The sequence below is a fragment of the Ceratotherium simum genome, chromosome 3 (genome assembly GCF_057802395.1).
Source record: "Ceratotherium simum simum isolate JZ-2026a chromosome 3, ASM5780239v1, whole genome shotgun sequence".
Lineage (NCBI taxonomy): Eukaryota > Metazoa > Chordata > Mammalia > Perissodactyla > Rhinocerotidae > Ceratotherium > Ceratotherium simum.
The window spans coordinates 66,165,241-66,189,970 of NC_141902.1; the positions used below are offsets into that span (position 1 = coordinate 66,165,241).

Here is a 24,730-nt window from a genome sequence, read left to right on the forward strand (position 1 = left end):
GAGGTGGGCAGGGACGTTGTCATCTGAAAGGCTGCCGTTAGGAAGGGAAACACACTTGTCTAGGCAGCCTCGAAAGCCAGCCCAGTCCCAGCGTGTAGAAGTCACAAGCAGTCAGCCAGATTTCGGAAATGTCTCAATCAGAGCAGCTGGACAATGATATGGGCTGCCTGAGGAGAGGTGAGGGCCCGAAGCCTACAGAGGCTAGACCAACTACCATTTATAAGCGTCACAGCCCCATTTCAAGGTGGAAGTTACTGTCTCCACATTGCCCATCCGGAAAAGAAGGCGCCCAACGTCCAGAGACAGGCCCACAACCCGACCAGACCCCTGCAGGAGTCTTCAGGGCCCATGCCTTAGCTTCCGCTTAAGGGGAAGGTGGGCCTTGGGTCACCTCGTTTCCTGATTGGTTAGCTGAGCCGATTGGCAGGTGCCCGCCGGCTGCGCTCCCGGAGGCCCAAGATGGCGGAGGCGGGAAAAGAGCAGGCGGGCCTTGATCTTCCTGGTGGAGGTGCGGCACAGTGGCCTCTGCAGCGGTATGGTCGCTTCATGCCCTCGGGCACTGGGGAGTCGCCTGGGCCTGGCCTGGAACCTGGGACAGCCTCTTCTCCCACGTGGAAGGTGAGGACTGAGGGCAGGAAAGGCCGCGAGGCGCTCATCCCCGCAGGGAGGGAGGGAAGACTGTGGGCAGCCACCACGTAGGGCCTGGGACCCGAATGCCACGCGGACAGGAGGAGGGGACACCAAGGGACTGACAGGAATAATCAGGCGACAGTTATCATAAGAAAAAAAATATATATTTTTATATATTTATATTTATGAAGACCCAGGACGTGTTCAAAATAATTATACAAGGGAGTAATGAACCTTCATATATTCAACAGATATTTATTGAGCATCAATTATGTGTGAGATTTTATTCAGGGTGCTGGGGATATATGAGTGAACAGGATATACAAGATATACACGGTCCCTACCCTCATTTATGTTTTTAGTCTAGTGGAGTATATAGTATTTATCCAAATAACTATATAATTATGTAAACCAGTTCCACATCCCTTCTGTGGAACGAAGGGTTGAATAGTCCATATCCAAGTTGTCATGCTGGGAACAGTCAAGCACACACAGAACGAGGACTAAATTTGAATCCTAGCTTTGCCACTGTATTTCAATGACCTTGGTTAAGTTACTTATCCTCTCTGTACCTTATTTACCTTATCTTAAAATATAGATAATAATAGTACCTACTTCATCAGATTGTTGCGAAGATTGAATAAGTTAATATATAAAAATCACCTAAAACAGTACCTTGTATAAAGTTGTTATTTTTTTGTTCTGGTGGTATGTTTTAACGCCAAGCGTTGCTAGTCATTCAGTTCCTTGTGATCTGGTTTGACTGTTGGATGTGGACCCTGAGATTTTGGATTATGCACGTGCATGTGTATGTTGGTGTGGTTTGGGCAGCATTGGGTAGGAGAAGAGTAAAAGAAAGAGAACAAATATTCCAGGTAGACGATGCAACATGTACAAAGGCCCTGCACCTAGAAAAACCTCAGCATGGGTAATGTACGGAGAAAAAGAGTAAGGCTAGTGCTTAGGGAACAAAGGAGCAATAGTATGAGATGAGATTGTTCGGAGAGGTAGGATAATGTTTGTGAACATTATCCTAAAACCAATAGGAATCCACTAAATGGTTCTAAGTAGGAGCATTTTCATCTTTGAAAGATAAGTCTGGTTGAAGTGTGGAGATGGAATTGGAGGGGAACTTGAGTAGATTCAGGAAGATCACTTAGAATGCTATTGCAGTGTGGTAGGCAAGAGATGATAATGACTTGGACCTGAAGGCAGGGAGCAGGGGAGGATGGCAGGAGAGATGGGGAAACGGGACGTATTAAAGCTATATTTTGGACTTGGAGATTGATTGGATATGAGTGGTGAGAGTCAAGGACTTCTGGGTTTCTAGCAGGAGCAGCTGAGTAGATGGTTGGGGAATAGGAGACATTGGAGGAGGAATGAAAGATCCAAGACTTCAGTTTTGGACGTATTGAGTTTAAATGTGTTTATGAAGCATCCAGGTGGAGATATGGTTGTTGGATATACTGGCCTAGACTCAGAAGAAAGATCTGAGCTGGAGATGTAAATGTATTATCAGCATGAAGGTGTGTCATCAGCATGAAGATGATACTTATAGTTATGAGATTATATGAGATTCTAGATAGTCCAGCATTTGTAGGTCAGGTAGAGGAGACAGAGTCCCTGAAGAAGATTGACAAGAGCCAGAGAGTTGGAAGGCACCCAGGAGAAAGCAGGTCTGTCAAAGCTACGGAAAGTTATTTCAAGAGGGAGAGAATAATTAACTTTGTTGAGTGATGCCACAAAGTGAAGAAAAATGATGACTAAGGGGTGTACATTGGATTTAGCAACATGAAGGTCCTTATAGTCTTTACCAAGAGAAGTTTCAGTGAAGTGAAGGGGGTGGAAGCCAGATAGGGGTGGGTTGAAGAGTGACTGGTAGGTGAGGAAACGGAGCTGATGTGCATAGACAGTTCTTCCGAGAGCCTTGGCTGTGAATGTGAGGATGGGGCATAATGAATTCTTCACCAGATTCTAGAATATTAGAGCTAGGGGCACTACTTCTTGAAATCAGTGGATCTAGGAATGTAAAAAACGCATTAAATACCTAGTTTACTCATGGAACCCTGTATCCTGAGAAACTATATAGGTTACAAATGCAAAATGGGGTGAATACAGAGTTAAATTGAAGGATGACTAATCTATAATAGGATCTTATAAAAAACTGGGGGTGTTTGAGGACATATTTAATTTTTGAGACTTCCCAACAGGTTCCTTGATACCTTCTCTTAACACCCTTTAAACCCTTTCTCCTAAGGCATGAGTGTTGGGTGCATTGGCTCAGATGCAGCTGGCTAACTCTTAGATTCTTATCCTGCAACCCAGAGGCCATGGACATTTGACCATTCTAAGGAGTTGACTGTTAATACAATTTTTTTTTCCTTCTCTTTGCAAAGTTCTTCATAATTGCTTATACGGAACGGCACTTTTCAACAGTTTTCAAATGTTTGGCATGAAGCCACGGCTACAGTGACAAGAGATGAGGTTGGCTTTTGCAGTGCTTTTGAAAACTGAACATTTGTACCTTCCTTTGAATCTGTACCGAACCATCCTACCTGCTGTGATCAGTTTCAGCCTAGGTCGGTCATTTTTTTTTGAAAAACCAAGGAGAAGACAAAATTTGTTCTATTTTATGAGCAGTGTGACTGTTGTGCAATAGTAATAATAAAAGGTGAGCCGTCTAAAGAACTGCACTTAAGTCCCATGTGAATTTCTTATTTTAAAAATATGTGGTATGTGCAGTAAAAAATATGTTAGGGAAAGCATAAAAATGTATTATCGTGGAGGATAGAGTCATTCTGATCGTTTTTTCTCCAGGGAACTTTCAAATTCAGCCTTGGTGGAACCTATTTTGAAATTTTTTTTTTCTGAAATCGTGGGGAGAATCTAATCTCCTAGTACTGTTCTATATAGTTGTTTAATAGAGAAGACTTTCATCACAATGGCCACATGCTAAAGCAAAAATCTCAACTCAAGAGAAAAAATATATAGTACAACAATACTTCTAAGACTTGAAGTCTTAGTTGAGAGATAAGTTCAAGTCTGAGATACAAGTATTATATATAGAATATCTAATATATATCTATATTGATTTGATTTATTTGTCTGAATTGAATTATTCTTATTAAAAGTCACTATCTGGAGATAAATAACCACAATTTGGAAGCAAGTAAACTTTTTGTAACACTGTAAAAAAATGTGAAAAAAATCAACAGGTTAGAACTGTGCTACTCAGACTTCAACGTACATAGAAATCACTTGAGCATTTTTTTTTTAATGCATATTGTGACTCAGTAGGTCTGGTATGGGGGGTGAAAGTCTGTAGTTCTAACAAGCTTCCAGGTGATGCTGATGCTATTGATTCTAGGACCACACTTTGAGAGGTAAGAGTTCAGAAGACCTTAATGAAATGGGCCACCATATAGTAGTAAAATTAATGAAATGAATTTATGGAGTTATGAGGCAAGGCAATCAGATTCATAATGAATATTCAAATATTTTATTAATCGGGTTAATATTTAAACCATCTGTCATTTAAGTGGAATGAGCAAATGAAATACAAACTTGAACTTGATTTTAATTCCTTACATCTGTTAGCCCAGGCTTTCTGAAAAGATTAGCATAATAACAGATTGGTCCATTTTATGTATTTTATGTCTGGATATAATTTAGTCTACTAATTTGAGAATAATTTTGAAAGGTGATGTTAATTGCAGGTTGCTTTTAAATTAAAGTTTTACCACGTTTTTCAGATTGCAAGGATTTCTCGGATGTGCCCTAATTGGTTGAACCTGACAACTTCTTATTTTTTCCTTTCAAAGGGGAAAAAAGTCATCCTCTAATTTTTATAGGAGGAACTTAAAATAATTGCCCTACTTAGAAATTAAGAAATAGAATATGGAGTTTGTACTTGAAATGAACTTTTAAATGTGAATTCAACATAAGGTGTACTTTAGGTCTTTTTTTTTTTTTTTTAAGTAAGATTAGCCCTGAGCTAACATCTGTTGCCAATCCTCCTCTGTTTTGCTTAGGAAGATTGGCCTCCAGCTAACATCTGTGCCCATCTTCCTCTGCTTTATGTGAGATGCCAACATAGCAGGGCTTGATAAGTGCGTAGGTCTGCGTCCGGGATCGAACCTGCAAACCCCCTGCCGCTGAAGCAGAGCGTGTGAACTTAACTGCTACACCACCGGGCTGGCCCCATACTTTGGGTCTTCTTAACTCCTTTTTTTCTTTATACTCCTAGTGCCTACATATTACCTAGCATGGGATAGGTGCTCAGTAAGTGTTTGACCGAGTGTGTAGTAACTTCTCTGAACTTTTCTTATAATTACTGATAATTATGACACGATAGCTACTATTTATTGTTTACTTTGGTTTATTTCTTACAGCAGCCCTATGAAGCAAATATTATTATACCCGTTTTATAGATAAGTGAAGTAAAACTCAGGTTCAGTGGCTTGCCCAGGAACATGGAGATAATAAGTGAGAAAAAAGAATTCATACCCTGATTTTCCTGTCCAAAGCTTGTGGTTTTAACTACTATGCTGTTTGTCTTAGAAGTATTAATATTTCATATGGGGAATAGCAGTTCAGTTATATGGGTGAGGAATTTTGAGATTAACACACAGGGTGAGATGATAAAAATGACAGTATTTTGTTTTTAAGGATAATTTAAGATTTAGTAAAACCCCAAGAAAATTATTTTTAAAAATAGTAGAATAGTAGTTCTTTGCCTGGTAATTTTTGATTGGATGCCTGATGTTGTGAATTTTACCCTGTTGGGTGTAGGATACTTTTGTATTCCTATAAATATTCTTGAGCTTTTATTCTGGGCGAAGTTATCTGGAAACAGTTTGATTCTTTCAAGTCTTGCTTTTAAGTTTTGTCAGGTGGGGCCAGAGAAGCATTTGATCTAGAGCTAGTTTTTTCCCACTCCTGAGGCAAAACTCTTCAGAGTACTTTGCCCAATACCCTGAAAATTATGAGTTTTTCCACTCTGGCTGATGAGAACAGGCCCTCTTCCCTGCCCTGTATGAGCTCTCGGGATTGTTCCCTTAAATCCTTTCAGGTGGTTCTTTGCCCAGCCTCCAGTAGTTTGCTCACACATATATGCTGAAGATTTGAGGAGACGTCTCTGCAGGAGTTGGGAGTTGTCCGGTTTTTTAGTTGTTTCAGGCAGTTATTTTAGTTGTTTAGTTGATCCAGTTTTTCATTGTTTTAGAGGTAAATTCAGTCCCTGCTACTTTATGTTGGCTAGGAGTGGAAGTCTGTAGTGGGTCATTTGATTCTGTTCCACTTTGTTTTTTTCCACTTCAGTTCATCAATTCAACAAAATATTATTAAATTATCTACTGGGTACTTGGCATTCAGTTAGGTACTGGAGAGACTATGGAATTGTCCTTGTATTTCAGCACGGTCTTAAAATATTGGGGCACTTGAGCCCAGGATTAGAAGAATAGGTGGGGCCTGATCACTAGAGCAGTGTTTCTCAAGGTGTAGTGGGCAGACTGTGGACACTCTCTTGGGGTGCTTGTTGAAAATGCAGATTCATGGTTGCTGCACTAGACCTAATGAATCAAATCTCTGGGAGGACTCTTTAGGTTTGTCTATGTGTTGTAATCCATCCTCATGCCCCAATTCTGAGGGAAAGGTGGAGAAGGGGACAACTGACAAAGTAATACTGATACTTTATAGTGCTTTGCAATTTATAAAGTATTTTCACATCTTCCCATTTGATTCTCACAACTCTTTAGATCTTATTACCATTTTATAGACTAGAAGCTGAGGCCTGGCTAGGTTAAATAGCTTGCCAAAGGAAGTGAAAGAACTGATTTGAAAACTCAGGTCTTCCTCAAGCCAGCCCTCATTCTGCTGTACACTGCTAACTTCCTACATTGGTATCTTCTTTTATGAAGATGTAGGGGTATCATCAAGATTTATTATTCTTTCATGCAGCTTGCTTTTTTTGAAGAGTTAACAGGTTGTATTTTGTATTAGTTAGGACTAAGATTGGCTCTGAGGGACAGAAAATGCAAAATAACAGTGAATTAAATAAGACGAAAGTTTACTCTCCACATAAAAATACAGGGCTGGGATGACACTCTGCAGTGTCAGGAACTGAGGATCCTTCTGTTTTGTTCCTCTGCCGTGCATGGCCATCGTCTCTTAGTCCAAGGTAGAATTGATATTCTAGATGGTTTAGTGGAGGCAGGGATGAAGAAGTAGCTAAAGTATACATAACTGTTCTTAAGGAAAGAAATTTTCTCTTAAGGAAATTTTCCATAAGTTGCCACGTGACACTTCCTCCTAAGCAAAATGGCCAGAATTTAGACCTATGGCCATCCTAACTGCATAGACAGCTGGCATATGTAGTCTGTATTCCATGAGATCATGTGTCCAGCTAAAAATGAGAGATTCTATTCCCATGTAAGATGGAAAATGGGTATTGTAGAACAACTAGAAGTCTGCCACACACTTCTTTCTTCTGAATCTGGAGACTGCTAAGAAATGAAGTCTTATCCTGGAGTTCCTAGTTGGAACTCAAAAGGCATTTTCTAATAACAGTTTTTATGGTTGTTGCTATTGTTATTTAGTGCATAATTACTGTATGTCAGTACCTAGAAGAGTGCTTGGCAGATGCCCCCAAAATATTTATTGAATAAATGAATCAAGGCCAGACATTCTGTTAAGCATCTAATCTGACGTAATATCATTTAGTCTTTCTGATGATCCTATAAGGTAGTTATTTTTATTTTATAGATGAGAAAATTAAGTATACCTCCAAGTGGCAAAGCTAGGATTTGATCCTAGGTCTATCTGATTCCAGATAATATCTTTTATAAAGCAGTAGTCATTAGTGTTGTTCACAAAATATACTAAGATTGCATATCCTGGGCCTCTTCAAGTTAAGTGTGTCATGTGACTGGTTTTGGCCAGTGAAGTGTAAGCAGAACTGACCTGTGTCACGGGCAGAAGCTTTAAGAGCCAGTGCATGATTCTCATCTTCTTTCCCTTTGCTACAGTGTTGCAGATATCGGCTGGCGTGTCAGCTTAGGTCCAACAGTGAGAATGGTAGGCAGTGTGAGGTAGAATGCAAAGACAGGTAGAGTGAGGATGGATAGGTAGTGTGAGTGAGAAATAAACCTTTGCTTTTGGAGGTTGTTAATTTCTACAGCATACTCTAGCCTACACCTATCTGACTAATAGATATGGAAATAATTTTTATAATTTTAGTTATGTTTAATTGAATTGTATGTCACATACATTGTAGATTGCTTAGGCTTTTGAGGAAGAACCTTCTAACTGATGTTCTAAATTTTTTTTCTATTACAAAATCATTACTTGTTCGAAAGCATCAGTTTATAAATACATATTTCCAATTTGGAATCAGTCTTGGTTCTCTTTCAATAAACAAAAGCTTGTGTAACAGACATAATTTTCATAAAGGCCATAGCTTGTTTGCATAACATAATTTAAGGTGGAATTTATCTGGACAAATATAGTGAAGTTTTTTTTTTTCATCTTAGTGGTTGAAGAAATCTAAGAAGTTAGTTTAAAATGAGGCTCAAGAGTATTAACATTCATTCATGTTTAGGATTTGTTCCCCACCTACTATGTGCCCCACCTACTACTGTGCAGGGCTGTTTAAAGATGATTAAGGCATCACCACTGAAAGAGCTAGCCAAACAAGCTGAAGGACCTGCTCATTTGGAATATAGGGTGCTTTTCTCCTCGCAAATGACTACATGGCAGCTGAGAAACAAATTAAGGTGTTTCTTTAACTCAGATTTACAAATACGGTTTGGATATTGGAACTGTTATGAGCTTAAATGAGCCTTGTTTATGAATGAATAGATGATAGTGCCTATGAAGATAGCAAAGGCGAGTGTGCAAGTTGCAGGGACCTAGGAGAGATGTGCCAATGGGAGGTACGACTTTCTGGTATACTTGGTGATTTTTATAGGATTTATTAGTTTGGAAAATTTTTAAAGGAATTTTTAAACATAGTATTGGAGATATGTTCTAGGACTATGTTTTATGGAAAGAACAGTAACCAGAGGGACCTTGATTGGTCATTTCAAAGACATGTAGATCTTATTCCTCTGTTGCATGGAAGATGTTTTGAGTAAATATGTTCTGCTTATGGCTGCTAATCAAGGTGATCAAGTTAACTCTCGTAGTTAGGTTTAAAGGGACTGGATAGTTTCGTGATCATTATTCTTAGGGATATATGGTAAAAGAAGAGGAATCACATCTCATGCTTTGATGCATGAGATAATTTTTTAGTTTCCAAAGAAGGAAATTCCTCAGGTATATATGGTTACTTTTTTTTTTTTGTCTAATTGTTATGCTCTTGTAATTGTGTTTATTATTGTTATTGTTAACATTTTTCATTTCTGTGAAACAGCAAAAACAAAATACTGAATTTTACAGTTTGGTAATGGGTATGTAGCAGGACCACTTTCATTAGCATAATATACTCTACAAGTTTGTTGAAATAATCTATGAGGCTCTTTAGCTATCGAGAGTCAGTGGGGAGGCAACTGATAGCCTACTTAGCAATTTTGCACATTTTCCATATTTTGTAATGCATAAATCAGCAGTTTGGGCCAGTATATAGATCTGTGACACTTGCTGAGGGGTCTTAAAAGCAGAAAACAAAACCCTTAATCAAGTACATGATTTAATTTGTCACATCTGAAGAGTAACACTGTTTTAGCCTTTCATGTAGATATAATTTAAGGTAAGTACATTTGAAATACTTTTCTATATTTTCATTTGACTTTTTTCTATTTAATTTTAGATTAGTATTATAGTACAGTCTTGCACAAATACATACATATGAAATATGAGAAGACTCTCTGATTTAACCAGTGTATAAGCTCTGTCTGAAAAGCCAGCTTGTGATAGGCGGGCTCTATATCTCAGTCTGTGCTACTGTGTGGATGGCAAAATACCACAACAGACAGAGGTCGAGTTAATGTAAATCTTTTTTTCCCCAGTATGATTGACATATAACATTGTTTAAGTTTAAAATGTATAACATAATGATTTGATATATGTACACATTGCAAAATGGTTACCACAGGAAATTTAGTTAACATCCGTCACCTCACATAGTTACAAATTTTTTTCCTTGTGATGAGAGCTTTTAAGATCTACTCTCTTGGCAACTTTCAAATATACAATACAGTATTGTTAAACTCTAGTCATCATGTTGTACATTACATTTCTGGAACTTATTTATCTCATAACTGGAAGTTTGTACCTTTTGACTACCTTCACCCATTTTGCCCATCTCCTGTCTCTGGTAACCACTCTGTTTCTATGAGTTTGGTTTTTTTAGAGTCCACATATAAGTGAGATCATACAGTATTTGTCTTTCTCTGTCTGACTTGTTTCACTTAGCATAATGCCCTCAAGTTTCATCCATGTTGTTGCAAATGGTAGGATTTCCTTCTTTGCTATGGCTGAATAGTATTCTTGTGTGTGCATGTATACATACCACATTTTCTTTATCCATTCATCTGTCAGTGGACACCTAGGTTGTTTCCGTGTCTTAGCTCTTGTAAATAATGCTGCAAAGAACACGGGGGTACAGATAACTCTTCGAAATAGTGATTGCATTTCCTTTGTATATATACCCAGAAGTGGAATTGCTGGATCATATGATAATTCTATTTTTAATTTTTTGAGGAACCCCCATACAGTTTTCCATAGTGGCTGTACCGTATTACATTCCCACCAATAGTGTACAAGGGTTCCCTTTTCTCCACATCCTCAACACTTGTTCTCGCTTGTCTTTTTGATAATAGCGATTCCAACGGGTGTGAGGTGATAGCTCATTGTGGTTTTTATTTGCATTTCCCTGATGATTAGTGATTTGAGCACCTTTCCATGTACCTGTTGGCCATCTGTATGTCTTCTTTGGAAGAATGTCCTTTCAGGTCTTTTGCCCATTTTTTAAATTGGATTATTTGCTTTTTTGCTATTGATTGTATGAGTTCCTTATATATTTTGGATATTAACCTTTTGTCAGATGTTTGGTTTGCAAATATTTTCTCTCATTCCCCAGGTTGCCTTTTCATTTTGTTGATCATTTCTTTTGCTGTGTAGAAGCTTTTTAGTTTGAGGTAGTCCCACCTGTTTGTTTTTGCTTTTGTTGCTTGTGCTTTAGGTGTCATATCCAAAAAATCATTGCCAAGACCAATGTCAAGGAGGTTTTTCCCTATGTTTCCTTCTAGGAGTTCCATGTCTGACATTTAAGTCTTTAATCCATCTTGAGCTATTTTTTATGAGTGGGTGTAAGGTAGGGGTCTGGTTTCACAAGATTTTGCATGTGAATATCCAGTTTTCCCAGCACCATTTATTGAAGAGACTGTCTTTTTTTCCGTTGAGTGTTCTTGGCTCCCTTGTCAAATTTTAGTTGACCGTATGTGCATGGGTTTATTTCTGGGTTCTCTATTCTGTTTTATTGGTCTGTGTCTGTTTTTGTCAGTACAACAATACTGTTTTGATGATGTAAATCTTGAGTCACATTTAGGTTAGCAACCTGAATGAAGGGAAGATGTGAATGTGATATGTTCTCTCTGACACTTTAAAATTCCTGTCTTTTTCTGTGATGACTTGGTCATTAGAGAGAACATTTTTCTTTGAGCTTTTCATATTGTGCTATGTGAATGTTCAGTAAAATGCTAAATTATCACTCCTTAAAAATATTTCCTAGGGCTGGCCTGGTGGCGTAGTGGTTAAGTTTGCACGCTCCACTTTGGCGGCCCGGAGTTCGTGGGTTCAGATCCTGGGTGGGGACCTATGTACTGCTCATGAAGCCATGCTGTGGCAGGTGTCCCACATATAACATAGAGGAAGATGGGCACAGATGTTAGCTCAGGGACAATTTTCTTCAAACAAAGAGGAAGATTGGCAACAGATGTTAGCTCAGGGCTAATCTTTCTCACCAAAAAATAGGTATATATATTTCCCAACAGCCAGAATTAAGTAATTTTTTTCCCTCAGATGCCTGGATTATATTAGGCATTATGATACTTGGAATCTCTCTGTAGAGTTAGGACATTACTTGTAGTATCCTTGTCTTTTGTAGTAAGCTGAATGCCTTCCTTAACCTTGCTTCTATCTAGTCAACAAAGAAAATGGAAGTCTTTTGTAAAACTTTTTATTATAAAGAATTTCAAGCATAATAGAAGGTAGACAGAATAGTATAGTAAACCCACATGTGTGTATCATCCAGCTCCAACAATTATCAACTCATGGCCAATCTGGTTTCCTCTATTCCCTATCCCTGTCCGTTGTGTTATTTTGAAGCAAATCTCAGACATCATACCATTTCATCAGTAATTATTTCAGTTCAGATCTCTAAAAGATAAGGACTTCTAAAAACATAATCATAATATCATTTTTACCCTAAAGAACAATTCCTTAATATTATTAAATAGTGCTCAAATTTCTAATAGTTTCATAAGTGTCATAATTCTTTTAAACAGGACCATATATTGTGATTGGTATATCTTAATCTTTAGGTTTCCCCTCCATATGTTTCTCTGATCCCACCTCTCTCCCTTCCTTGCAATTTATTTGTTGAAGTAACTGAGTTCTATGGAGTTTCTGACAGTACAGATTTTGCTGACTGTGTGTCTGTGGTGCAGTTAATGTAATCCTTTATGCTCTGTATTACTTGTGAATTGATAGTTGAATCTAGAGGCTTCAACAAGTTCAGTTTTTTTTGTTTTTTGTTTTTTTTTGCAAGAGTACTTATTAGGTGGTTTGGTTTTCTTCTCGTTGGAAGTTATGTAATGCCTATTTATCTCTCTCTTTGTGATGCTGCAGCTATTGATGCACAAGGCCTAGAGCTATTAATTAATTAGGAGTTGCAAAATGTTGATATTCTAATTTTATCTTTTTTTCTTAATTTATTATCTGGAATATTTTTGTAATGAGAAACTTCCTCATGTCTATTACAGTTTACCCAGTGGTTGGTTTGTGTAGGAGAGGTAGGATAAATGCATGATTCTTTCCCTTCCTTTACCACTTAAAAAAGGGAGTTAGTTCTCTAGAATCCTCCAGTGTTGGAGAGTTACTTTTTTTTTTTTTTTTTTGACTGAAACCTTTTAAGATCTTCCTCTCTCTTTTCAATTCAGAAATTTTATCAGGATGCATCTAGTTGTTGACTTTTTTCCGCCATCAGTGCCTGGAACTTGAACCATCTTCTGTCGCATGTCTTTCTGCAGTTATGGGATATTTCTTCTATTATTTGTGTAATCATTGCCTTTCCTCAGTCTGTTTTTCCCCCTCCACTTTAGCTTCTGACATTAACATTTATTCTCCTGGCTCTGAATCTTTGCTCCATATTATTTTGTCTTGTAGTACACATGATTTCTTCCTCTTTGTAGCTTTGCTCTGTATTTGTGAATATTTCTCCAACTTGATCTTTCAGACCACTAATTTGGTCTCAACAATGTCCATCCAATTGTTCAGTTAAGCTATTGAATTTTTATATTTAAAAACATGTTTTTAGCTCCAAGACTCTCCTTAAGTGTTTTTAGTAATAATAATAATAATTTTTTGGTTCAAGCTGTTGTTGCTCTCCTCCAGCAGTTTTGTTCCGCTAGGAGCCACCCGTTCTGGGTTTTCTGTTTGTTCTTCATCGCTTTAGCCCATTGGGTCTGTAGTTATTTTCCTTTATCTAACTTATGCCTCTTTTTACCCTTGGCGCTGAAGTCCAACAGTGGACACATACCTTAAGTGGTGAGTGTTGGGAGGAACATGAGTCTCAGCCCTCTGGGCCTTCTGTAGAGGAGTAAGAAGGACTCAGCTAAGTAAGTTGTCCAGCTCCAGTGTGACTCCTTGGAGGCTGGGAGTCCAGTAGCAATTTCAGAATCGCAACCTAGTGCTCTGGGAGCTTCACCAATTTCTACGGCTCTCTCCCCAGAACTGTAGCGTTTCTATTTTTGCCCTGGGGCTCCTGGCTCAGGCTAGGGCCTCCTTTCTCCAATAGGGGGAAAACATACCAGCTCTTTTTATCTGGCTCCTGAGACCTCAACCCACCCTCCTTACCCACTTGGATACTGATTTTAATAACTGCTCAAGGAAAGGTAATTGGTATTTGGATTGGATTTGGGAAGGGAATACTGCAGGGATGCAGTCAAACTACCATTTTTCCTGAATCCCTTGGAGGTCTTAAATTGGACATTTTCAAACTGTATGAGCATGCTATAAAGGACCTTTTTAGATGAAAGATTGCAACAAATATCTGAAAAATAGTAAGTGTGGAATTCTTGGATATCTGGTTAACCCTCTCATGCCTTCAAGTCTTTGCTCGAGCCTCACCTTCTCAGCAATGCCTACCATGACCACCCTATTCATATTGTAACTTTCATGCCCTGTCTTTACACTCTCATTCCGCTTACCCTGCTTTATTTTTCCCTAGCTCCTAGCACTTTTCTGATATACTAGATAATTTACCTAGATGTTCAAGGCACACTGCTGAATGTAATGACACCAGAATAGATCATTTTTAAACACCTTCCTCTCCTCCCCAAAATGATGAAATTATTTTCACAAAAATTTCATCAAGTATTCATTTATTAGGCAGACAGTGAAAATTCCTTTGAGCTTCATTATTATAATCATGCCAGTAAAATAAATAAGAAAAAAGAAATACACAATATAGTAGAAGGCAGGAAAAAAGCACAACTATTTAGCCAATTGTTTTTATATCTAGATACCTGTTTGAACTTTGATTCTTTGGTTCAGACTAATACTTTATGTAATTAATTGCCCATTAACTAATAAGTGATTAAAAAAAAATAAAACCAAAAATCTCCAAAGGTACAATTTAGGCAACTACTGATAAAATTGCTATGTTTTATTCTCTTTTTAGTTCTTTAGTTTGGAAACATTTAACAATTTATAAAGAATAAATTTCAGTGTAAAAGGTATTATTCAAATTTAGTAAAATATTTTGAGTGTGAACGAGTACTTGCACTTACCAAACAAAAATGTTCCATCTTGTTGCTTGCACTCTGTTTCATTGTTTAAAATTTTAAACACAAATATAAATACCAAGAGAGTCCATAAAATGACAGCATTGGAGTAACTTAAGTTCTGTTTCTTGGTTTTTACAATCCCTGTGCAATCATTGTTTATTTTGGATCTATGGTTTAAATGCAGAAGAAGGTAGTACCACAGGATTGAAGTGACCTGCATCCTAAGAAAGGGTTAGAGACAAGAACTTTGTGTTAAGCAAGCCAAAGTATATCAAAGCATTATGAGCTACACCTGAAACAAGTGTATGTGGTTAAGTCTGCATGTACGCAGGCCAACTTTATAACTGGGAGTTTTCCAAATGAACATCTGTGTAGAAAACAAAGTTTATTAAAGAATAAATAATAAAAATCTGATCATTTGAAGCTTGCATGTGTATTATTTAAACTCAGCAGTAACTGTAGCAATTGTTTAGAACTTAGACCAATAGAAGATTTTTTCAGGGAGGAGTATTTTATCAGTGACATTGATTAGAATTGCTGGCACATGGTGGTAATAAAAAGCAAACTGCTTTTTAGTTAGTTTTACTATTGTTTATAAATTCTCGACAAAGCATTCCCTTATTGCCTGCACCAAGGCTGACTGACCCCACCATCCCATCCTTAGTATGCCACTAGTTATATTTATTATCATCTGTACCCTTTCTCTGCATCCCCATTCCATGTTAGCTCCATGAGGGCAGGAATCTTTGTTTTGTTTAATGATGTGTCCCATCTAGAATAATGCTGGGCGTCTAGTAGGTGCTCAGTAAATATGTGTTGAGTGAATGAAGCTCAGGATCAGGGACATTCCTTTCTATATCTTTTTCTTTCCCAAATATTTATGAGAGAGATCAGAGTATAGTGGGTACTTTGTTAATGTTAACTGACTGACTTTAATGCTTGGTTTAAGATCTTTTCTTTGGATCCTTGCATTCCCATATGAATTTTAGGGCATGGACATCTTTGGAGCACCATTATTCTGCCTACCTCAGCATCTTAATATTAAATCTTCCTATCCATGAACAAAGTATATCTTTCCATATATTTATGTGTTCTTAAATTTCTGTCAGTTTTCACTGTGCAGATCTTTCACTTCTTTTGTCGTATTTACCCCTAAGTATTTCATATTTTTTGATGCTATTTTTATGTTTTTAAAATTTGAAATTCCAATTGTTCTTTACTAGTATGTATAAATTTAGTTTTCGTTTATTGATGTTGTATCCTACAACCTTTCTAAAATTCATTTATTCTAGGAAAGTCAATTGGATTTTCTATATAAATGATCATAGTGTCTGTGAATTAAGACAGTTTTACTTATTATTTCTTTTTCTTGCCTGATTACAATGGTTAGAACCTCCAGTACAATGTTGAATAGAAGTAGTTTCAAAATATTTGGGGATTTTTTCAGAGATCTTTCTGTTATTGATTTCTAATTTGTGTTCAGAGAACATAGTTTTAAATTTACGGAGACTTGTGTTATGGCCCAGAATGTGGTCTGTCCTGGTAAATACTCTGTGTACACAAGAAGAATGTGGATTTTGCTGGTATTGGGTGGAGTGTTCGTAAATGTCAGTCAGGTCATGTTGGTTGATAGTGTTGTTCAAGTCTACTGTATACTTGCTGATTTTTCTATGTACTTGTTTTGTCAGTTATTGAGAGGGGGTATTGAAATCTCTGACTATAATTGTGGATTTGTCTATTTCTCCTTACAGTTCTGTCAATTATTGCTTCATGTATTTTTAAGCTCTGTTATTGGGGCATAAATGTTTAGAGTAAGTATGTCTCTTGATTAATTGACCTCTTTATCATTATGAAATTACCTTCTTTATATCTTTTGATACTCTTGCCTAATGTTAATATAGCTACTCTGGCTTTCTTTTGATTTGTGTTAGCATGGTATACATTTTTCCTACCCTTTTGTTTTTAACTTGTTCATGTTTTTATATTTAAAGTGCATTTCTTGTAGGCAGCATATAGTTGTGTCTTGTCTTTTTATCCTATTGTCAGATTGCCTTTCATTAGGGTGTTTAAGCCATTTACATTTAATGTAATCACTAATAGGGTTGGGTTTAAGTCTATAATTTTGCTATATGTTTTATATTTGTCCCATCTTTCTTCCCTTTTTTTTCTTATTCTGCCTTCTTTTGGATTGAGTGTTGTTTGTAATCCCATTTATCAGTTATCTTTTAAAGAAGGTAGGTAGACAGATAAGTAAATATAAAGTAACAAAAGTGGTAAGAGCTATGGAGAAAAACAAAAGTGGAGAAGGGACTAGGAGTGATCAAGTTTGGGTAACAGGGGGAGTTGGTGGCAGTTTTCAGTAGGATGGTCAGGAAAAGTTTTACCTGAAAAGATGACATTTAAGCAAAGACCTGAAGAAGTGGAGTGAGTCTTGTGGCTATTTAGGAGAAAAGAATTCCAGATTGAACAGCAATTGTAAAAGCCCTGAGTTTTATAATCATGAATATGCCTCATGGGTTAAGGAGCAGCAAGAAGGCCAGTGTGGCTGCAGCAGAGTGCACAGAGGGCGATGAGAGCAGACAGACAGTGGAGGGCTAGATTGTGGAGCACCTTGCATGAGTCTCTCAATGGGATGGAAAGCTACTGCTGGACTTTGAGCTGGAAATGACATGATCTGACTTAGGTTTTAAAAAGATCACTCTGGCTACTATATTGAGAATAAACTGTGTTGGAAAGGGGGAGCAAGAATAGAAACAAGACAAACAGTTAGAAGGTTATTATAATCTATTAGAGATGATTATAACTCAGCCCAGGCCTGTGAGAAGTGGTTAGATTCTGGATTTTGAAGGTAGATATGAAGGATTTGCTGATGGATTGGATATGAGTGTGAGAAAAGGAGAGGTTTCAAGAACGATTCCATAGTTTGGGCCTAAGGAAATGGAAGGGTATGATTATATTCTGAGATGGAAAAACTGTGGGAGTCAAATGCCTTCAACACCCTGGCACATGGTAGGTGCTTTGTGTTGGAAAAGGCAGTCTTGTGCATGCAGTCTTTCACCTCCCTCTTGGCAATGTAAGAATGGGCCTTGGGCCTGGAACACTTCCTTAGCAAGAGATAAAGAATCCTTACAGCCTGTGCTCCTTTGTTCTGCTTAAGCATCATATGGCACCTGGCCAACTCCACTGCTGTATCTGTCCCCTGGGGGGAGGGGAAAGGGTCCTATTGCCGCAGCACGAGAGGGATGAGTGCAGGCCAACTGCCCTGTGTCAGCTGCTGAGAGGGACCTGCTGGCCATGGGGAAACCAACCCCCACTAATAAGGCTAATCTTGCTGTGTCTCTTCTCTGTGTGAGTAAAGCACTGTTCCATCCACTGCTTGACTGTGTTGTGTTTTCCATGGTGACTCCAATACCAAGTAGCAGTGGGCAGAAGTGTTTGGGCTTATACTCCTGGTGATAGACAACAGATGCCACTTGCTCAACACTTTGGAAATATTGAATGAATGAATAAATGAGTGAATGGAAAGGTTAGGACTTCAAGTAAGGGGCTGTTAATTTTTTTTTTCTTTGGTGAGGAAAACCAGCCCTGAGCTAACGTCTGTTGCCAATCTTCCTCTTTTTTCTTGAGGAAGATTGTCCCTGAGCTAACATCTGTCCAGTCTTCCTCTATTTTTTATGTAGGATGCTGCCACAGTATGGCTGGATGAGCGGTGTGTAGGTCCGCAGCTGGGATCCGAACCCATGAACCCCAGGCTGCCGAAGCAGACCACGCGAACTTAACCACCACGCCACTGGGCTGGCCCCGGGGCCATTAATTTTGAGATGACTATTAGACCTTTAAGTGGGCAATTGGATGTAATAGGTTGGAGGGCAGGGGAGAAGTCTACTGGGACTCTCCTGGAAGTCATTAGCCATCGCTTGAAAAACTTAAAAAATAATTTGGGAAGAATTGGCATCTCCATAATGAGTGTTTCTGCCGAATGAGAGTGTTAGGTAGAATGTTCATAACAGCATTGTTTGTGGTAGACCTAAACTAGAAAAACAATATTCATTAACAAAAGAATGAAAAAATAAATTGCGATATAGTCATAGAATGGTATTCCACAGTAATGAAAATGAATGAACTCAGGTACGTGCAACAACATTGATGAAGACAGACATAAAATGATTCTTTCTATATGATTCATGATATGATCCCAATCATGATCCCAATCATGATATGATTGGGAGACAGCACTAGGGTACTACTGGAAGATGGGTAATGTTTTGTTTCTTCACCTGGGTAGTGATTATGTGTTTGCTTGATCATCATTCGTTGAGCTGTACATTTATGTTTTGGACACTTTTCAGGATATATGTTATGTTTCTAAAGGTAAACTGTCGTGTTAACATATTACCTTCCAAAGAATTTGTTGACTAGGCACTAGTTTCGAAAGCTGTGCCTGACTTCTAGCTATCCTTCTGGTTTTAAGTGGTCTATTAAACTATGGTGGGAAGAGTGTTGTACAAATAACTAATACTGGGAAAGAGGCAGAATACAACCACTGAAGGAAATAGTGCAGGGCTTAGCATACCCCCCTTGACATCTCAGTTATTCGATTTTTAAGTTTGGAATTTAAAGTGAATTAGAGAAAACTCAGTAGGAAATCTTGAGTTTAAATATAGCATTAAAGCTCTAAACTCCACATATCAAACTAAGATAGCACATTATCAAGAGAATCAGTAACCTTGTAAAAATATACTTAAATTGAGTTAGATATGTGTTAATTATTTTGAGCTTTGAGTATTAAGGTGAGTCTATAATTTCATTCTTTTTTTTTTTTTTTTGGTGAGGAAGATTAGCCCTGAGCTAACATCTGTTGCCAATCCTCTTTTTGCTGAGGAAGATTGGCTCTGGGCTAACATTCGTGCCCATCTTCCTCTACATTATATGTGGGACGCCTGCCACAGCACAGCTTGATAAGCAGTGCATAGGTCCGTGCCTGGGATCCAAAGCTGCGAACCCCGGGCCACCAAAGTGGACTGCGTGAACTTAACCACCACACCACTGGGCTGGCCCCTCATCTTATTATTTATACAAGGATGTTTACCTTACAGTGTTAGTAATGATATTAAAGCCACCTATTAAGACCCAAATCCCACTCTTGTACATCTATCAGTCATGTCCTCCTTGACATTTAGATTTAATTGCCTCAACTCTCCACCACAACTATAGGCCAAATCTAACAAGATAAAATATAATGGGGATAAATCCAAGGTCTTACATTTAAGTTGAGATGAAGAAAGCAAAAGTATGATCTACGAACATAGGTGATGAAGTTTCAGGAGGTTTTGTTGATATATGATCAAACTCTTCAATGGGACTACCCCCTCAAAAGGTTAGTGTGCTCATAGGCTGCACTACTGCACGTAACAGGAGGTGATTGGACCACACCAAGAGTATTATGGTCAGTTTTGGGCACTATATTTTAAGAGTGACATTGACAAATTAGAGCTCATCCAAAGGAAAGCACCAGGTCTTGAGGGGTTATGAAAAATGGATTAGGGACCGGCCCCATGGCTTGGCGGTTAAGTGTGCGCGCTCCACTACTGGTGGCCCGGGTTCAGATCCCGGGCACGCACTGACGCACTGCTTCTCCGGCCATGCTGAGGCCGCGTCCCACATATAGCAACTAGAAGGATGTGCAGCTGTGACATACAGCTATCTACTGGGGCTTTGGGGAGAAAAAAACAAGGAGGAGGGTTGGCAATAGATGTTAGCTCAGAGCCGGTCTTCATCAGCAAAAAGAGGAGGATTAGCATGGATGTTAGCTCAAGGCTGATCTTCCTCACCAAAAAAAAAAAAAAAAGAAAAATGGATTATATGGCTGAAGAAGCTGGGACTCTGAAGTCTCACAGCAACCCTGTAAGGCATTATCCCCATCTTACAGAAAGGAAATTGAGGCTCAGAGAGAATTAATGATTTATGAAAATGTAACTTAAAAGTGGTTGGCTCAGGTCCCACATGTCTTGATTCTTAATCTGGTAATTCTTTTTGTTTCAAAATACTGGTTTTAATTATATTTTTAAAAAACTTGGCTGTTAGCCCTTCTATGAAGAGAAACTTGAAGCTATAAGGGAATGATTACAGATGAAATGAAAGGAAAGGGAACATTCAGGACAGGAAGATCAATGTGAGAAAATAGTTTGCTTATCAGTATTATAAGTTTATTAGTATCACAGAAATTTATTGTCTTATACATAGTTCTCTGTCTCTCTTTTTCAGGTTTTTCAGTCCAGTGAAGAATCTGGGTATCTTGTTCTCACCATAGTTATATCAGGTCATTTCTTCATTTCCCAAGGACAGACACTACTGGTAAGCTTTGTGCATATAGTTTGATATGCAAATATATTTCTTTATTTTCATAGCTTTACATTAACTTTTGTATCCTCAAGCTTCTTCAGCCTCACTAAAATTCATCAAGTTCAATAAATTAAACATTTGTCAAATGTTTTGTAACAGTGGGAAATAGAAAAACATACTATTGAATATTGCCTGCCCTAAAGAGACTTAGGGTTTTGTTGGAAGTCAAAGTGGATCAAAGGATTGAGATTAACCAGTATTATAAAGGATTCTTAATTGGGGAGATTGGGTTGAAAACAGGCGAGATTTATAGAGAAATGTGTGGAGAGTTTTCCAGATAGGGTAAGGAGCATATGCGGAAGAATAGATTTAAGGAAATAGCTAAAAAAAAACTTGACACGTGGTATTATTAGTTGATATAGCCCTCTATAAAACCCTAATTTTATAAAGATGCATTTGTTCTTTATTCTGAATACATACACAGACACACGCATTGCAGGAAATATTTGGAATGAAGAAATTATATGAAGGAGAAAATAAGAATCACCTTGCTGGAAAGTTTATGTTTGAATTGGTATTTCAAAACAAAATGAGTGAAGACACAAGTTGATTATTAACTTCCAATCAAAGAAATTGTGCAAGAAAGGAAATGTAATGGAAGATTATTACATCATTTAGTTGTGAATAATATCTACTTAGACATAATAAATTCGTACAGATATTTACTGAATATCTACGTGGGCATAATTTATTCATTTAACAAATATTTATTGAGCAATTACTATATGCTGGCATTGTTTAGATGCTAGGGATATAACAGTGAACAGCAAAGACAAAAATCCCTGTCATCGTGGAGTTCATCATTCTAATGGGGAGAAACAGCAATAAAAGGTCAGATATATTCAAAAGACATGAATTTTTGGTGAATCCATTACATGTTCTATTATAGTTTGATGGCAGCATCCCACAGTTGTACATTGTGATGATTCATCTTTCCACTTAAGTGGAGTGTAGCCTTATCCTTGAATGTGAGGTAACTTGCAAAGTCATCTTTGTGTTCCTTGTGACTTTTAAAACTGCAGCACGAGTTGTACTGTTAGGGCTTGTGTCAGTTGCAAGAGATAAGATTTCTTCTTCAGCTGCAAATGAAGAATATTCCAGACAGTGGACTGAGCGATACCTAGCACACAGCTAGTTCTCCCTGTCAGTATTGTGGGGCTTTGCTGAGTGGTGACATTAATGCAGTTTGGCTTCTTCAGATGTAGGGGGCCACCCTGTGCTTTGTCTCTGCTCCGTCTTTTTTCACCAGTTGGTAAATGTTACAAACTGGTAGAGGTTTCTTTGTATCATACATGGAATGATTTTTGCACTGTATTTATAAAACCAGGTTTATCAAATTCCAAGACACCCACTACTGAGAAATATAAGGGTAACTCTGTAGTTTGGTACATGTTGCATATACACATATAGCTTAGATATTGAGTAATATTTTTTTAAATCTTCTTTAAATTTTTTTTAAAATATCACCTTTATTGAGGTATAATTTGCATAAAATAAAATTCACTAATTTTAAGTGTTTCATTTGATGTGTTTTGATAAATGTGTATAGTCATATAACCACCACCACAATCAATATAGAACATTTCAATTAACCCAGAAAGTTTCCCTGTGCCCCTTTGCAGTCAATCCCCTCTGCCCATCCTTGCCACCTAGCAAACCACTGATCTGATTTCTGTTACCATAGTTTTGCCTTTTTTAGAATTTCATATAAATGAAGTAGTATAATAGGTAGTCTTTTGTGTCTGGCGTCTTCAACTTAGCATAATGCTTTCGAGATTCATCTATATTATTCGTTCCTTTTACTACTGAACATTCCATTTTATGGATAAACCTAATTTGCTGATTCATTCAACTTTTGATAGACATTCGGGTTGTTTCCATTTTTGGACTATTGTGAATGATGCTGCTATAAACATTTGTATACAAGCCTTTGCATGAACGTATATTTTCATTTTTCTTTGGTAAATTCCCTAGAGAGGACCTGTTGCTGGGTCATATGGTATGTCTGTATTTAGCTTTTATAAGAAACTGCAAAATTGTTTCCCCACAAGAGTTGCATTCCCACAAGCAATGTGTGAGGGTTCTAGTTGTTCCACATCCTCACCAACACTTGGTATTGTCAGTCTTTTCAAATTTAACTATTCTAGTGGGTGTGTAGTGGTATTTCATGGTGGTTTAATTTGCATTCCCTTAATGACTAGTGATATTGAACATCTTTTCATGTGTTTATTTCTCATTTGTATATCTCATTGGTGAAGTGTCTGTTCATATCTTTTAATCATTTTTGAATTGTCTTATATTTGAATAATAAGTTCTTATTCTGATTACAGGTCTTTTATCAGAAATGAGTCTGCAAATATTTCTCTCAGTCTGTGACTTGCCTTTTCATTTCTTTCATTTTGAGGAGCGGAAGCCTAAAATTTTGAAGAAGTCCAATTTTTTCCTCTTAGAGTTTATGCTTTTTGTATGCTACTTAAATTTTTGTCTACTTCAAGATTGCAATGATATTTTTCTGTTTTCTTCTAGAAGTGCTATAGTTTTAGCTCTTATATTTAGGCCTATGGTTCATTATAAGTTTTTAGTATTATTTAATAACATTAATATTTATTATTATTTTGTATAGAGTCCTTTCTTCCCCTCAATTAAAAATGGTATTAAAAGAATTACTATATTATAGAATATAGTCATGGTCTTAGGGAATATACATTTGGAACCATTGAGTTAATTTTTAATATATGTGAGAGTTAAGGGTCTGGGTTAATTTTTTTGTATGTAGATAACAGTTGTTCCAGCACCATTTATTGAAAAGACTAGCTTTTCCTCATTGACTTACCTTGGCACCTTTGTTGAAAATCAGTTTGCTATGCATGTATGGGTTTACTTCTGGACATCTTTTCTGTTCTCTTGGCCTATATGTTTATCCTTGCTTCAATAACACACTGTAATCGATTGCATTAGCATTGTTGTAATTTTGAAATCAGGTAGTATAATTCCTCCAACTGTGATGTTTTGGCTCTTCTAGGTCATTTGCATTTCCATATAAATTTTAGACTCTACAGTCCTATGAAAAAGCTTGCTGGGGTTTTGATTGGGATTGCCTTGAATCTATAAATCATTTTGGGGAGAATTGACATCTTAATATTGAATCTTCTGACCCGTGAACACGTTATAACTCTCCGTTTATGTATATCTTTTTTTAATTCCATTTATTTATATACTTTCTCTAAGCAGTGTTTTGTAGTTTTCACAGTAGGTCTTGCACATATTTAGCTAAATTTATCCATTAATACTTTATAGTTTTTATGTTATTGTAAATAGAATTTTATAAATTTCAATATCTAATTGTTTGTTGCTAGTGTGAAAAAATGCAATTGATTTTTTTCATGTTGATCTTTTATCCTGTCATCTTGCTAAACTCATTTATTAGTTCTACAGATTTTTGTAGATTCTGTAAGATTTTCTACATAGATGATCTGTTGTCTGTGAATTGACAGTTTTAACATTCTTCCTTTCCAATCTATACACTGTCCGTGCCTCCCTAGCCCTAACCTTTTCCCCCAGATTACACTGGCTAGGACGTCCTTTACAATGTTGAACAGAAATAATGAGAGTTGACATCTTTGCCTAGTTCTGGATCTTAGGGGAAAAGCATTTGGTCTTTTCACCAATAAGTGTAATGTTAGCTGTAGGTT

The 24,730-nt window shown here is 37.4% G+C and overlaps 1 protein-coding gene across 1 annotated transcript in view; it reads left to right on the plus strand.

The window, feature by feature from the left end:
* Positions 1–459: 459 nt before the first annotated feature.
* Positions 460–24,730, plus strand: part of REC114 (REC114 meiotic recombination protein) — a 77,472-nt gene continuing 53,201 nt past the window's right edge. Inside the window, exons 1-2 of the mRNA XM_004421786.3 lie at positions 460–618; positions 20,901–20,990. Coding sequence (XP_004421843.1) covers positions 460–618; positions 20,901–20,990 — 249 coding nt within the window. The remainder of the gene's footprint in view (positions 619–20,900; positions 20,991–24,730) is intronic.